At 38.8% G+C, this 15,581-nt stretch overlaps 1 protein-coding gene across 1 annotated transcript in view; it reads left to right on the top strand.

Moving 5' to 3' along the window:
* Positions 1 to 15,581, top strand: part of LOC122773272 (calsyntenin-2-like) — a 347,251-nt gene that overhangs the window by 124,645 nt on the left and 207,025 nt on the right. Inside the window, exon 2 of the mRNA XM_044031814.1 lies at positions 11,806 to 11,928. Coding sequence (XP_043887749.1) covers positions 11,806 to 11,928 — 123 coding nt within the window. The remainder of the gene's footprint in view (positions 1 to 11,805; positions 11,929 to 15,581) is intronic.

Consider the following 15,581-nt stretch of genomic DNA (forward strand, 5'->3'; position numbering starts at 1 on the left):
GTCACACTGCACTGACGCACAAACTCACAATTTCTATCATGCCCCCCACACACATTCTCATCTCTTTTTTTTCTCCAACTCATCTAACACTCTGGTGTTTTTTTTCTCACTCCACAGATGGGGCACTCACTGCAGCACAAGGTGGATGAAAACAAACTTGTGATAAAAGCCTGACCTTTGTGTCGGCCCTTATCATTGTGCTGCAGGGACGTGGTTGAGAGGGTAGACGGTCGAAAAATGTCAAAACAAAAGCAGCGTTGTTCATTGAGGAGCAAACAAAGCTGGACTTTGATATATTCGGCAGCATCATGTCTCCTCACTGTTTCTTTTCCATCTGTGAAGAGCTGAGCAGACACTGTCCTCCTGGAAAACACAAGTCTGTAGTTGGGTTTTGCAGACGATCATTACCACCTGGTTGTTGTTTTTTTTGGTTTGTTTTTTCATGGTTACTGTGGTAACAATGATGAAAGCAAAACAAAATGACGATGATGTGTAAAGAACAACAAAGTCTGTATTAATCCATTTTGTGTCTACACATAACCAACATGTTGCTGTTCTTGTGGATGGTGATGATGAATGATCCTACCTACATCATCCATCAAGTATCTGAAAGTCTAAGTCCATTATCATCATGTTATTGAACAAAGTTTCCACTGTGTTGGAGTACCCCATATGGACATGTAATAAATGATCAGAATCAGAGTGATTTTGCCATATGCAGTGTATCACCTATGTGATGTATAATTGTCCATTTTAACGTGGTGAAATTTGCATGTGTACCTAAACAAATATAAAATGATGAGCTTCAACAGTAAAGCTGGTAACTGGTTCTAACGTTATGTAAGAATGAAATGTATCTATAGCTTGTTTTCAAAGACTTCATTCTGAAACATTAATATGACTTAAAACTGTCGTACATTACGTTTAAATTTAGCTCACACACTAGTGTTGATTGCCTGTCTTAGATCATAGGAATGTGCACACAAGGTGATTTGTTTTACGTCACAACAAAGGCAACAGCAACAGAATCAGGCTCCGGTCTCCGAATGCACGTAACCATAGATATATATAAAGGCTAGATGTCTCGAACGTCTGCACAGGGCGGCCATCTTGCCACAGTCAGCTTGCTCACCCATAACATGTGTTGTAGTGGTACATGGACTTTTTAAATAACCAGAACTTGCTCAACTTTTTACCGATTTTCAAATGGTTTGGTTTGTTATAAACATAAGAGATGTAATTATTATGACACTGCATATTATAACAATAATTATAACCATGGGCTTCAAATAACATTAAACAGAACAGAAAGGTGCAATGAATACATTCACACACAAGGCATTTATGTTAAATCTATATATGGGCTACTAAAACTCAGGATACAGAATGGCATGAGATATCAGTCAGTCATCATCTACCGCTTTATCCTCAACCAGAGGGTCGCGGGGGTTGCCGTGCCAATCTCAGCCACATCGGGCGATAGGCGGGGTACACCCTGGACAGTTCGCCAGTCCATCACAGGGCCACACACAGCTAGAGACAAACAACCATTCACTCTCACACTCACTCCTATGGTCAATTTAGAGTGTCCAATTGACCTAATCCCCACATTGCATGTTTTTGGACTGTGGGAGGAAGCCGGAGAACCCGGAGAGAACCCACGCACACACGGGGAGAACATGCAAACTCCATGCAGAAAGGCCCTTGTTCCAACCGGGGCTCAAACCCGGGTCTTCTCACTGCAAGGCGAGAGTGCTAACCACTACACCACCGTGTGGCCCGGCATGAGATATATTCAATTCAATTCAATTCAGTTCTATAGTATATCTATGTATACTTTTATAATAGGAAAATTACTAATATAATCTAATAATTTGAATTATTACTTGTTTAAACTAAACATGTAAAAATTCAAATGATTTTAATAGAAATATTACTAATATAATCCAATAATTTGAATTATTTCATGTTATTTGAAGCCCATGGTTATAATTATTGTTATAATATGCAGTGTCATAATAACTACATCTCTTACGTTTATAACAAACTAAACCATTTGAAAATTGGTAGAAAATTGAGCAAGTTCTGGTTATTTAAAAAGTCCATATACCACTACAACACATGTTATGGGTGAGCAAGCTGACTGTGACCGTCGTAAGACATTTACCCTTTATACATATCTATGCACGTAACTCCCTCCCTTAGTGTGTCAGAATGACGCAAATGCGTATGACATAGTCTGACAGACATTCGCCCTTCTCCAATCAAAACAAGCTAATGGCCATCTGGACTGACCAATCAGACCAGGAACAAGCCCCAAAGCATGCTGGGAAGTGTAGGTCTTCATTAGAAGCGGTTGTGTTCCGGTGAAAACGTGTTTTGCTCAACAATAGAAATGGTACAGTTGGAATCTGTAGAGTCTCTTCTGTAAAGCAGACTTTTTTTTTTTCTTCTTACATAACTATGCTGATTCTCCGGTGCCGCTTTACAATGTTTACACTGTTATGGTGTTTTCAGCTCGTACTCGTTTGATCAATTGGCATATAGTGTGTGTTTGGTGAATTTAAGAATGTTTTTTTATGAGCTTTTAGCAGAGTTTCTGAGCTTTCTGTGGGTGTGCTGCATGTGTCACAGTGAGTGAGTCTGGATCTGGTACTGGGGGCGTCCGGGAAGAAGAGTGTGGAATTTGTCTGTGCATGTGCTCTGGAAAGCATCTTCTGCTGCATAATGGGACTTGTGCTAAATTAGTGGAATAAACATTTACTCTCAATGAAGCACATACATGTGTATACATTTCATAGATAAGTAGCCAAAATAAAAGTTTTCTACACGTAATGTCATGCACAGCTGACCCAAAGCATGGGGGCCACAAACAGTAGTGTTTTATTTCTTATTAGTTGTATTTTAACATATTAAAGAAATCTATCTTTAGATATGTAGATAATGTCAAGTCATTTTGGTTTTATTTTGTTACTCATTTATTGCACATTTGCACATAATCAAAGTCATTAAATTGGTTTACATGTTTAATTCAAGTTAAAACCACATGTGCTCCACCTTTAATGCAAACATGTAAACTATTGCTCGGCCACTTTTGCAATGAAAATAACTTAAGTTAAAAAAAAGCAAAAAAAAGCAAATGTGGCACTGGTTTTACTCTAATTAATTCAATTTATAGTGTTACATTAGTATCAATAATAATCGAGCACTGGCTATTCAGTGGTGGTGGGAGGGGGGTCCCCAAAATCAAATTGTGTTTTGGGCTCATAAAGGCTTGATGTCATGTATTATTAGCTCACAGACTGTAGGGGTTCACATCAAAATCACTATTTAGTAACTTGAAGGCCAAGTGTACATGGACAAAAGAAAATGAAATCTACTTAGAAGGTTTTATATTTAATAAAGTATTCTGCTGGCAGATGGCTTCCGTCAGTTTTACTCTGTGAAGCATGAAGCCAGGGCACAAAGTGCAAGGATGATTAAAGTTTGCAAAAATCTCCAAGGTTCAGACAAGACACGGATCACTGCAACGATGAAGTGGTTGAGTGTGAGGAAGGAACAAAAGACAGCTGAGACACGCTCGATGCTGAGCTGCAGAGCAGCGTTGGTCCTCGGTAATTCACAGTGAGACACTGATGGACATCTCTGAGTCCCACCGAGCTGGAATGAGTTCGCTGCTTGTAATTGCCTGTTGGTTGCAGTAATAGCCGACTGTCTCTGCTACGTTGACTCTTCATTATGCTGATGTATTCATCAAGGCACTTTTTTGTTGACCTTATCAATCAGAGTTTAATTTCCTACGAATGTATTTTTAATTAGGGGTCCAAGCTTGGGACATGTGTCCAAGCATGTGAAGCATTGTGGGTCTCAGCGACAGCAGGACTGGGAACATTGTTGTTTTTTGTTATTACTGTTATTGTGTAGTACAACATACACTGTATGAGATATGTAAGTGGAATGTTATAGGCAACAAAGATTAGTGCACATATAAAATGGCACCTTACTAGTACCTATGAACTTCAGTTTCCAGTTGAAAACAACAGTCTAATGGCAAGATATTATAGACTTAGGCAGGCATGGAATAGAATTTTCCTTGTTTCTCTGCATGCTGATGGCCATGTTTTAGAGCAATCATCCATTTCTTAAGCTTGTTAACTATGTCAGTATGTCCACTCTTTAAGAAGCCCTGACTTGTATATACATTTATATGACATAAGCCTCAATTTAAGGAGTAGATGTGACCTTTGGGAGATTTTTTTTTTCCTTTCTATTTGCAATTAGTGTGATCCTGAATCTTTTAAATTAACATCATCCATTCTCATCACCACAAGTTACTAAAAGAGGCTGCAGTGTTGTATGTTCACATATAGCTTAATGTGAAACTTGAGAAATCTCGATGGAATGCATTTCAGTACTCGTGCTGCCCTGAACCTGAGACTAGCCCTGCATTTGTAACCCTGCAGGTCTCACTTTTAAACATTTTGACAACCTGCGTAGTGCAAATTGTGAAGTGGTGATAGGAGGGGGGTGGTCCCTTTGCCTACCTATCTACTGCTCTAGTCACAAGATTTTCTGCTCACACCCTCAGCTGCTCAGGTATTCATCAACCAATATAGTACCTCCGCCATGTACAGAGCCTCGAGTCAAATCCACGACTCTTGGTTTATTTGACAGTGAAATGGCACAGGGAGATAGTCCCAGTGACCGGCAGCCAGCAGTAAAGGGCAGCGTTCACCTCTCAGCTGTCACACTGCCTGATTACATTAGCCTGCACAGGTGTGATAACTGAATCCCTCTAACCCTGAAATTAGATTGAACTGAAGAACAAAAATGGTTCAGTGGTCTTTAACACCACCCATTAATGAAAGATAAAATTACAAGGAAGGGGTTATTATTGAAACATATGTGTAATACAAATTTGATTAGTCTAGGAGACAATATCGAGTGTCAGAAGGTAGTAAAAGTTGGAAATAAGAAATAATGAAATATAAATTCATTAGTTACAGATTTTATGACAGAAATGATATAAGGTCAAAATAATTGATTTGAGTCTGTTTTCTCTGTTCTTTCCCTGCTGTGTGGTAAAAGGTCATGACATTTGAATCCCAGCTCAGGTCTAAATAAGAAAACGTTACAAGCTTGTATGAGCAGTGTTTACATAAACAAGAGAAACAAAAGACGTGTTATAGTCCCGCTCCGTCCTTCAGTTAAAAGCCTTTTCTCATGTTCAGCCAAACAGCTGCACGCTTTAATAAGATGCTGCAAACAGAGGTTATCACACGCCATTTACCGACCGCTTTTAGTAGCCAGTGATGGTGTTTGCCTTTAAAAATTGAGGTCACCGTGAGTGCAGCTAAGACTTTTACTGCGTGTGTGTGTTTTTTGTTTTGAACACACCTGCTATTAGAGGTTGTGTGAAACCTGAAGGCAGAGTCGTAGATGGGCGCCACACCTTTTAATCAAAATGTCAACGGGACTCATTTTCTCATTGGCGTGTGTTGTTATCACGCAAACACTATAAGACTTAAAGAGCAGAGAGCAACTGCTCCATTCTGCCTTCATCGTGCATAATGAAGCAACACAAGTACAGCCATATCTGTGACACCTAATATCATTTTGAATCGACCAAGTTATTTGTGTATTACACACACATAAATCTTAAAAGTTGGGACTATTCGGAAAATTTGTTTGCACAAATGGACAGAAAAATGTGTCACTTCCTTTCACCTGTAGACGTTTCTTGTTTTGCTGATGCCGTCATATTTCATTGAACAATGTGAATGTTAGTCAGTGTCGCTATGTATAAGTTTTGTCTTCAGTTGTTGGACAAAAACATATTCTACCCATTGCAATCTCAATTGATTGAACCACTGCTCTAACAACCTAACAACCAGTTTCTTGCACTCTGTTGTTCAGTCAGTGAAAGTAAATTTAAATTACATCTAAATAGTGAATGTGTTTTGTCTTTTGTACAATTATTAAACAAGTATTTATTACCTTTACCTGTACTGCCGTAACAATGTTAATTTCCCCGTTGGGACTAATGAGGCATTTTCCAATTTTATTTCCCTTATATATTGGTTTTATAGCTTTCCTTCTTGACTGTCTGTGCTGCTGTATCATTGCACGTCCTCATGTCCTCATTGTGAGAGAAATAAGTATCTTATAGTAGTATCTTATCTCCACACCAAATGCAACATGAATTTTTAGTCTGATGAGATTGCACACAAAATCAATACAGAGACAAACATAAAGACAATGACTTGAAGTCATGGAAATTGTTCACTTAAGTTGAAATAGTTGCAAACAATTAATTTGTGTGTGTCTGAAATTCCACCGACCCAGCGATGGACTGGCTGACCTGTCCAAGGTGTGACCTTGCATTTTGCCCCATGTCTACTGGGATATGTCTACTGGGATTGACAATGAATGAATGAATGAATGAATGAGTGAATGGACACAAATTCCCGAGTAACACAAAGTGAAAACTAGCTTTGTGTTTACTGTGAAAGCAGCGATAGAGTTTTTGGGCCATGACTTCATTAGACGGCTACAAGTTTTCTCCTATAAGAATGATTGGGTTCATATCGCCCTCCCTCTCCTCCTCACCTCTCTGACCTCTGATACAGGGGAGAAGTATAACCATCCATTTTTCTGATAATGACTCAGGAGCATGTCTCCAGTACATGGGCCCCAATGTCATTAACATGCAGTCAGCACTGTGTGTCTTCCCAGTGACTGGCTGAGCTGCAGTGACGGGTTAGGGGTTGGTTGATGCTGCAGTAATGTCCCCATCACTCCTGCCTGAAAAACCATTCCGCCCCACACATGTGGCTTCCAGATGTCATTAACTGGAAACCACATTGTAACTGGTCCTCACTGACTGATGGAGAGATGCACTCCATCATGGGTACTGGTGATTTCATGAAGGTCACCATTGTGGAGACCTCATCAGATGACATAGTGATGTGTAGTTGTGCCGCAGTAAGTGCTATATGTTGTCAATGTGACAAACAAATGGGTTTCATTTAGGGATTTCCTGATACAACCTTTTCACTTCTGATACAATACTGATATTGCAGCCTTGAGTAGCCTTGATACCGATATCGATCCGATATCAACACGAATCATACATACTTTAATGACTTATTTTGTAGTGTGGAATGTTAGAATAGGCTTGATCAAGTGACATTACTTAAACAGAGAACAATAGTATGAGAAAAACTGACCCATTTATTATTAACCTTTGGTTACATAAATTCTAACCTTCAACATAAGAATATTGGATTTTTGCCATGTTCATTTCATACAGTCTATGGTTCATTTCATCAGGAGGAAAGTACCAAGTGCTAATGGGGGTGTTTTCAGAGCAGCCATGTTTCACAGGTAACAGCGTGTCTTCAGAGAACACCCCCCTTGTTTGCTTACTATTTTGGATTAGCCCAACCCACACAGGGTGAATGACTCACCCCGCATGTAAACCCAGAGTCCCGATATAATCCGATACTTGTTTTTTGGCTGATATCGGACCGATATCAATATTGGATCGGGACATCCCTAGTTTCATTTTAACAGATGTAGCAAGACACTGCAGCTGGATCAGTGTGTTCTTAAAATGCAAGGTTTTGGTAAATGCTGATAGCAGAGCGCAAAGGTCAGACTGACACTGCTAAGTAGTCACAGTGCAGCATCCTGAACTGTGTGAAGGCTGAACATGAAGTTGAGGACAAGTGGAGTCAATTCTCCAGACTCTTTAGCCGAGCTCAGATCATGTTATACATGATGCATAGTCTCCTGTTGTACAAGATTAATGTTTTATTGTGCATTGTCCCTGTCTTGAAAAATAAATTGCATTACATTACATTTGTTGAGCCATAAAACAATGATGTCTCCCGGGGAGAGAGTGAATGGGTGAATGCTAAAATTGTCAGGTAAGCAGCTTAGAGTAGTTATGAAGATGAGAAGAACACTGTATAAACATTGACCATTTACGTCCTGTGTGCAGCATGAGTTTGAAATGAAAACTTGTTTCATTGTGTGAAATCATATGGCAATGACTTGAATGTAACAAGCATGCATTTATATTAAAGTAATTACGCACTACAGCTTTCATTTGTCTTTAAAAAAAAATGTCCTGCTGAAGAAGTAAATGTTTTTTCAGGACTGTAGTCGGTTCCTGTGCCTACATCACAAAAATATGTCCAGAAGATCTGCTTCCAGCAGATTTGTCCAGAGCTTTGGCAGGATATTCCTGTACAGCCGCGTCAGCAAGCTATTCATTTCCAAAATGACATTGTTTGGCATTTAAAGTTGAGATCCGGCATCATTTTACCTCTCACTGTTGCAGCAAACTCATGCATATTTATCATGTCCTAATAGACTAATGGGCTCCTATCTCTCTTTCCCCTGTAAATGATCTTCTCTGACTGTATCAGGGCCGTTAGCCATACTTTCTGGGCTGACACTCATAAATATGCATCTGTGGAGTGCATCATGTTTCCACCCCCAGCTCTCACTACCATCTTGCTACCCTCAGCTCTCAAAAATATAATTACACAACATTCAAGATTGGTCCTTTTATCTTTACACATACTATCTCTGAGCATTTTATGTGTACAGTTTGTCACTGATATTAAACCTCACACATTTGATTTGGATTATGTTTGGTTTCTAAATTGTTCTGAATGTTTTAATTTCAGTCATTTTTTGTTGATGTTTTGTTACAAAAACTGAATATTGTTTTGATCATTTTCACAGTTTGGGTTGGCATGATCTAGTTTCTGTGCATTTATAATCTGTTGTTGGTGACTGCCACAAACACAAAAACCACAATTTACTTTTTACTCATAAATGTATATATGTTTTACTTTAAACCTTGTTTTCATTCTTTCTGCAGTTTTGACTGTTTAGAAGTGCTTTTTTTCTTTCTCACTAATTACTTTCAAGCTCAGAGTTAACATGTTATGAACTATCTCCATCCTAATGAGCATTATAATTTCACATCAGTGGTACATTTTGACTATTTAAAAGACGATAAGTGTTTGCCTGCCTGAAATCTCAATGCACAGAGTTCTACAGCTGAGGGGCACAAAGAGGAAATGCCTGGTTCCCTGTAAAATTCACATCACACTAAACATATGATGTAAACGGGAAGCAGATTTTTAATTTGTAGTTGATTTCTTACATGGGAAAAAAAGGCAGATAGTGACAATTCAGAAGATGAAGTGGAACTGATTCTGACACCGGGACAAAGAGTCCTTTTAAAGCAACTTTGGTATACACTACTGGTCATTGTGTCAGGACTGATAAGAAATTGGAAATAAATTGTGATGACTGCATCATTCTCTCAAATTTTTTTGTTCGGATTAAAATGACTGAGCCAATGGTTTCTCTAAAATAAAATAAAATAAAATAAAATAAAATAAAATAAAATAAAATAAAATAAAATAAAATATAATTAACAAATTTGTTTTGGGGACCTGAAAAAAAAAAACAATGCGACCCACCTCACTTTGAGAATCACTGTCCAAGACTACAAGTGCAGCTGATTGGTGATCACGATACGGAAGTGATATGTGCAAACTAAGAAAACGTGATTCAAATGGAATCTGCAGTTGCATTTGTTTAACAACAGCCACAAATGTGAAGTTCACATTTTAGTGTTGCCAAAAGGATGTAACTGGTGTTTTGTGAGTAATTGAAGCTGTGTATAACAATGATTCTTTGATTGGCCCTCACAAAGAGCAAGTTTCTCTGCTTTTCATTTGGTTGAATGGAGAGTAATTGTTGTTGTTGTCATTGTGATATATCCCCCTTTACATGATGTATTGTGCTTTTCCTATGATAAACTTTAAATAACAGCTTTCCTTTGTGTCATTTTCATCCCATCAACTTAAACTTAAACAGCAGACTTTGACAATGATAGTGGTGATGATATGGATAGCCTCGAAAACTGGATCTTGATCCTGAAACCTGCATGAAGAGAATACAGAGAGAGAGAGAGAGAGAGAGAGAGAGAGGGAAGGAAGGAAAGACACAAACTAGGGAGAGAAAGAGACAAGGTTAATGGCATATAAAAAATATTCATATCCTGAGTGTGAGAGAGTGAATGTGCATGCACCACAGGAAAATCCCCCAGCAGTCTAGGTCTATAGCAGCATAACTAAGAGATGGTTTTAAGTGTGTGTAAGCATGGTAAATTTCCACTAAGCAATGCTAACACTATAGCACATGTCTTGACACAGATTGACACAGGTGCACAGATTGAAGGTTCTGTAAACCAGCTTGAATTCCTGCAGGATAGATCCAACAAATAAATGAATGGACAGTCCCTGTTGCACCTTTACAGCTTTTGCTTATATTTAATGTTACATATTTTGGCACACCCTAGAATAGATAGAAAATATGCTGCATGGATGTGAAAGTGTAAAGCACAGACTGCCTTCCAACGAAACGTAACTTTGGGTCGTATGCAGGAATTATGAGTCATAGTTACTGTATGTTTCAATTGTTTTGAGTGATAATCAAGACTAGAAAAGTGCTATATACATACAGACCATTTAACATAACTATTGAATTGAATTGAATTGACTTTATTCAATAGTTATGTTAAATGGTCTGTATGTATATGGCACTTTTCTAGCATACCATGTCATCAAAGTCTGGATATTGCCCAACAACTTACTTGATATACTGAGGCTACAATCTTTGGCTTCAGGTTTTCTTCTGCTTGAGGCTTCTTTGCTGTGTTTATTCCTTTTTCTGCCCCTTTAATGCTGCAGTTTGTCCTCAATAGAGGCTTTAAAATGCAAAAATAAACATATTTACAAACACAATACATATTAGCAGTAAAATGCACAGAAAATGACTTGAAGCTTCTGTTTTTGTATGTGTGTCGGGGTTTGTGTGTGTGCGCTTGTTTTCCCCTGAACTCTTTCTTCTTCTTTTGCCTGTAAGATGGAGAAGAAAAGGCGAGTGGCTCGGCATGATGCTGCACACAGCCCAGGGAACCATGACTCAATTATGGCCCCTAATCAGGCCCTCAGCTCATGAACTTTGTTTTGACTTGGCCTTGGATACAGTTTTCCACTGGCAGCACAGTAGCAGTCATTGATCAAGCGTGGCAACATGCTCGAAAACCTGCAGGGAATGTTTGAGGGAAGAAAAGAAGAAAACAGACTAAAAGAGGTAGCATGGGGAGACAAGCACTGTAAGAATGCCTTGTAGAAACCTAAATTGGAGGAGCTTTTTCAAGAACAGATTACAGGTGTATGGATTAGTGTTGTACTTTACTGTAGCATTTGCTCACATGATAGGGCTGTCACAAATGTATAATGACCCATTATTATTCATTTATTTGAATACATTTGAACACCCTCTTCCCTGCCCCAGTGTCATCACTCCCCCCAATACTCCACAAATGTCACAGTTTTACAAATAAACACTCCCTGAACAGGAAATCACAGGTGGTAGCCCCAACAGTTTTTGACTAAAATGTCAATTGCAAATCTATTTTAATTTACAAATACAACCCACAGATGAGGATGCATGCTCAAAACGCTCACAGAGAGTTGTGGAGAGGACTATGTATGCTAGCATCTACAAGATGCTATTCTACTGCTTGAAATTGTCATTTTAATGTAATTCCACATCAAACATGAACCTGTAACAGTACGACCACATGTGTATTTCAAAGTTCAAGTATTGATTGCAAAATGAAAACGCTGACACATATTCAGGCTGATGGTTCTGTTGTAGCTTGTGGCAGAAGTGCTTCACTGACATCTCTGCTCTCTGTCTCCACAGTAAATAAACACAAGCCATGGATTGAGACGTCTTACCATGGGGTGATCACTGAAAACACTGACATCGTTCTGCTGGATCCTCCTCTGGTGGCTCTGGACAAAGATGCCCCCGTCCCCTATGCAGGTATGATACACTCCAATCTTAATTGCCCCAGATCAGAGGTGTGAACTTAGACCTTTTCTGCTCACTGAAGTGTAGCTGTGATGTATCCTGTGCACATGAAGCTTTAAAGTGATGTAGTATCTTGGCAAATGAGCTTAAATGAGATTTATATACAATATTCATTTGCTGCATCAGAGTTTTTTAAGAGTTAGTAACAACATCAGTCTTGGGTGATCCAATCTTATATTTGCTAACTGCAGGTCTGAATGATCCCAAACCGATTAATTTAGTAATCAATTAATAATCGATTAATTGTTTCAGCTAAACAGCTCTAATCACATGATTTCATTTTTCTCATATCAATTCCAGTCCATAGCAGGACCAACACACAGAGACAAACAACCATTCACTCTCACATTCACATTTACAGTCAATCTAAAGTGTCCAGTTAACCACCGCGTATTTTTAGACTATGGGAGGAAACATGCATGCACATGTGGGAAGAACATACAGAACGGCCCTTGGTCAGACCAGGTCAAAAACCCCGCTCTTTTTGCTGTAAGGCAACAGTGCTTGCTTGGTTAAAAGTATAGCTCTGATAGACTCAGCTTCTTTCATCTCTTGTTTTCTTTTTACTTGTGCCAACATAAAAACACACAAACACGTTGATGTCAGACACATCTGTCATTCTTGTTTAAACTATAATTATATTCCACAAACCAACATGGCATCAGTATGTATTTGAATAAAGGCCACATGAAGCCAAGTCCAATCACATGTGGTCACAGGAGACATATCCAGGACACATTTTAATGCAAGGTGTGAACAGTCATACTCACTGTTTGCATGAGATCGGATCACAGCATCACAGTAATACCAGTCTGAAAGGGGCATTAGTGTTTCTGCGGGGTGATGTAACCATTTAATCCAGAAACGGATTCTCAGTGAGCACACGTCACATTAAGAGCTCATATTTCATGTTCATTTGGAGTGAAACATGGTACAAATAAGGCCCATGCTGGCTGAGGACACTGCAGGGGGAACAAAAAGGAGTCAATCTGGATTAGGTTCTTCACATTCTGTGACCATACCAGCTCATCTAAAGGGTGCCAGCTTTTTGTGGGAGGAGGATAGCTGGAGGCTGTTGCCGGGCACAGCCAGCCTGTCTCCTGCCAGGCTGCTAATGTGGCCACAGACCTAGCATGGGGCTGCGACGCAGTTCTGGAGCCCACTCACAGAGGCCCTCGAGCTGGGCTGAATCAATGGATGGATGGAGAGGATGTATGTGTGTGTGTGTGTGTGTGTGTGTGTGTGTGTGTGAGCAAGCTTGTATGGGTGTGCATGTGTGGCATGGCCAGAGGGATCTCACTGTAATGGCCACCCTACAGGGAGAAAGAGAGAAAATGATGAGGCAGTAAGGAGGGTTGTTGGCTGACCAAGCATATGTCCTCTGGCTCTCCATAGACTGACAGACACACAACAATGAAGTGCACACACAATTGGCAGCACATAGTAGGCAGGACACAAGGGTATTCCTGGATTTCCTAGGGGGCTCTGGTGCAAGACATTTCTCACCAAATTATAAATAAATTAACAAAAACATTGACATCACTGCTCTGTTTTGCTGAATCCATTTTCTTTTCCCTCTTCTCTCCATTTCAGCATAACTGCCCACATATCCAGATATATGTATCTTCCTCCCTGCCTACATTCACACATACCCAGCTCTAACCCATCAGGTCTCCCATATTTTTGTCCAAGCAACATCTACTGGTGAATATCTCACGTTTCCCTTCCAAGAATGTAGAAAAACATTACATGTCATTTAGCAGACACTTTTATCCAAAGCGACCATTGTGACCATGATATCTTTCGTACACAGGATACCGGTCTTAACCACTGAGCCAACCCACCCCCCATAGAACCTATTTTGGCCTTCAGCCTCAAAACTCAAAAGATGTTTAGTTTGTATAGAGCTGATGTCTCTCAAGATGTGGATATAAAGGGCTTTTTCTAGGGTAATTGTACTCAATAAAATTGTTTTGTATTCTCTTTCAGCCTAATGAAAATAAAATTACAAACATTTTACACACTGAATCTTTGGCAGCAGGCTGTATACCTGACATACATTTAATTATTGAATAAATGAAAACAGACTTTTAAACTGCGCTTACATGGATCTCCTGGTACAGTATATTTTTCAATAATGCGTGCAAAATTTAGGTAATGTATATAAATGCATGCATTTTTGAAAACAGTCTATTAATAGAAAACAGGTGTTTTTTTCCTTACCTAATCTTTTATTAATACAAACAGAACAAAATATTTACTGAGGACACCAATGGAAGAAACAGCATTGTGCCTAAAACCGTGTTTAATTTGGGAACAATTTCAACAATATTACCCCAATGTGTTAACAGACAAAACTTTTTTTTCTTGAAATATGTATATGTCTATATATATATATCTATATATAGATATATACATATGTATATGTACATATATACAGTATATATTAAAAATAGATCAGCCAGCTCACATGCCACTGTACTGGTTGCCACTGTGTCCCTGGGCAAGACACACTCAACTCCAAGTTGCCCTGGATGGAATGTGTCATGTTGATGTGTGACACTGAGTACTTAATAAAATCATTACAGCAAAAAATAAAAAAAGATAATTTGAAAACATTTTGGAGTCTCCTCCAAAAATTATTGGAAGAGTGAGGACTATTTATTTATTTATTTAAGCATTTGAATTTGATATCAAAATATGAATATAAGACATATGTTAAACTACTCAGAAGATAGCCTTGTTTGTAATGGAACACCACATTTTTAGGTGAACAAAAGTATAGCAACAGAGAGACTTGACATGTGTTGTGTGGGTTCTTTAGATGTTTTATCACATGACTTGTGTTGTAGGAGCGGCTTTTCTCCTCCTCCTTTTGACAGTGTAGCAGAGCACAGGTTCCAGACTGCTCTCATCATCACTTATCTCATAGTGTTTCCAAACTGCTGACATTGCGACACATTCGCTTATTACCGCACACCTGCTCAGCTCACGCTCAAGATACGTAAAGTGGTGTCAGGTGCAGCAGTACTGGAGTAGTTTTACGAATACAAATACCAATATAACAGGGCAGCATCAGACACGATACCCAATACTGTTACATTTGACCATAGAGCTGCACTGTCCTTCTAAAATAGAACAGAGAATCAAAGTGACACGAAGAAAAGGGAGAGAAGCACTGCAGCAAAACAAGTTGTGATGAGGGCTGGGTGATAAATCGATTATAGAGATTGATTGGCATTTGTAGTTTAAGAGGATTTCTTTTTAATGAAAATAGGTTTCCCGTATAGTTCCAGTAGAAAGTTTGCTTACAAGTACATTTTTTGCTGTTAAGATGCTATTGTGTTGCACTTTAACCATAAGGGTAAATTATTTTCAAATCCCACAAGGAAAAACAAAATAAAATTGAAAATTGTTTTGAATAATTTCTTTGACATTTGTAATTGTTCAAATGGGAAAAAAACGCAAATTGAGTTTGGTTCAAGAATTTTTTTTTCAACAAATCTTTTTAAGCCATATTGTCCAGCCCTGTTTCCAATTCATCAGTTCATTAGCATTCGAAAGAGATAAGAATGCATCTAAAAATCCAGTTATTTTTCCGAACC

The sequence above is a fragment of the Solea senegalensis genome, linkage group LG8, assembly GCF_019176455.1.
Source record: "Solea senegalensis isolate Sse05_10M linkage group LG8, IFAPA_SoseM_1, whole genome shotgun sequence".
Classification (NCBI taxonomy): Eukaryota; Metazoa; Chordata; class Actinopteri; order Pleuronectiformes; family Soleidae; genus Solea; species Solea senegalensis.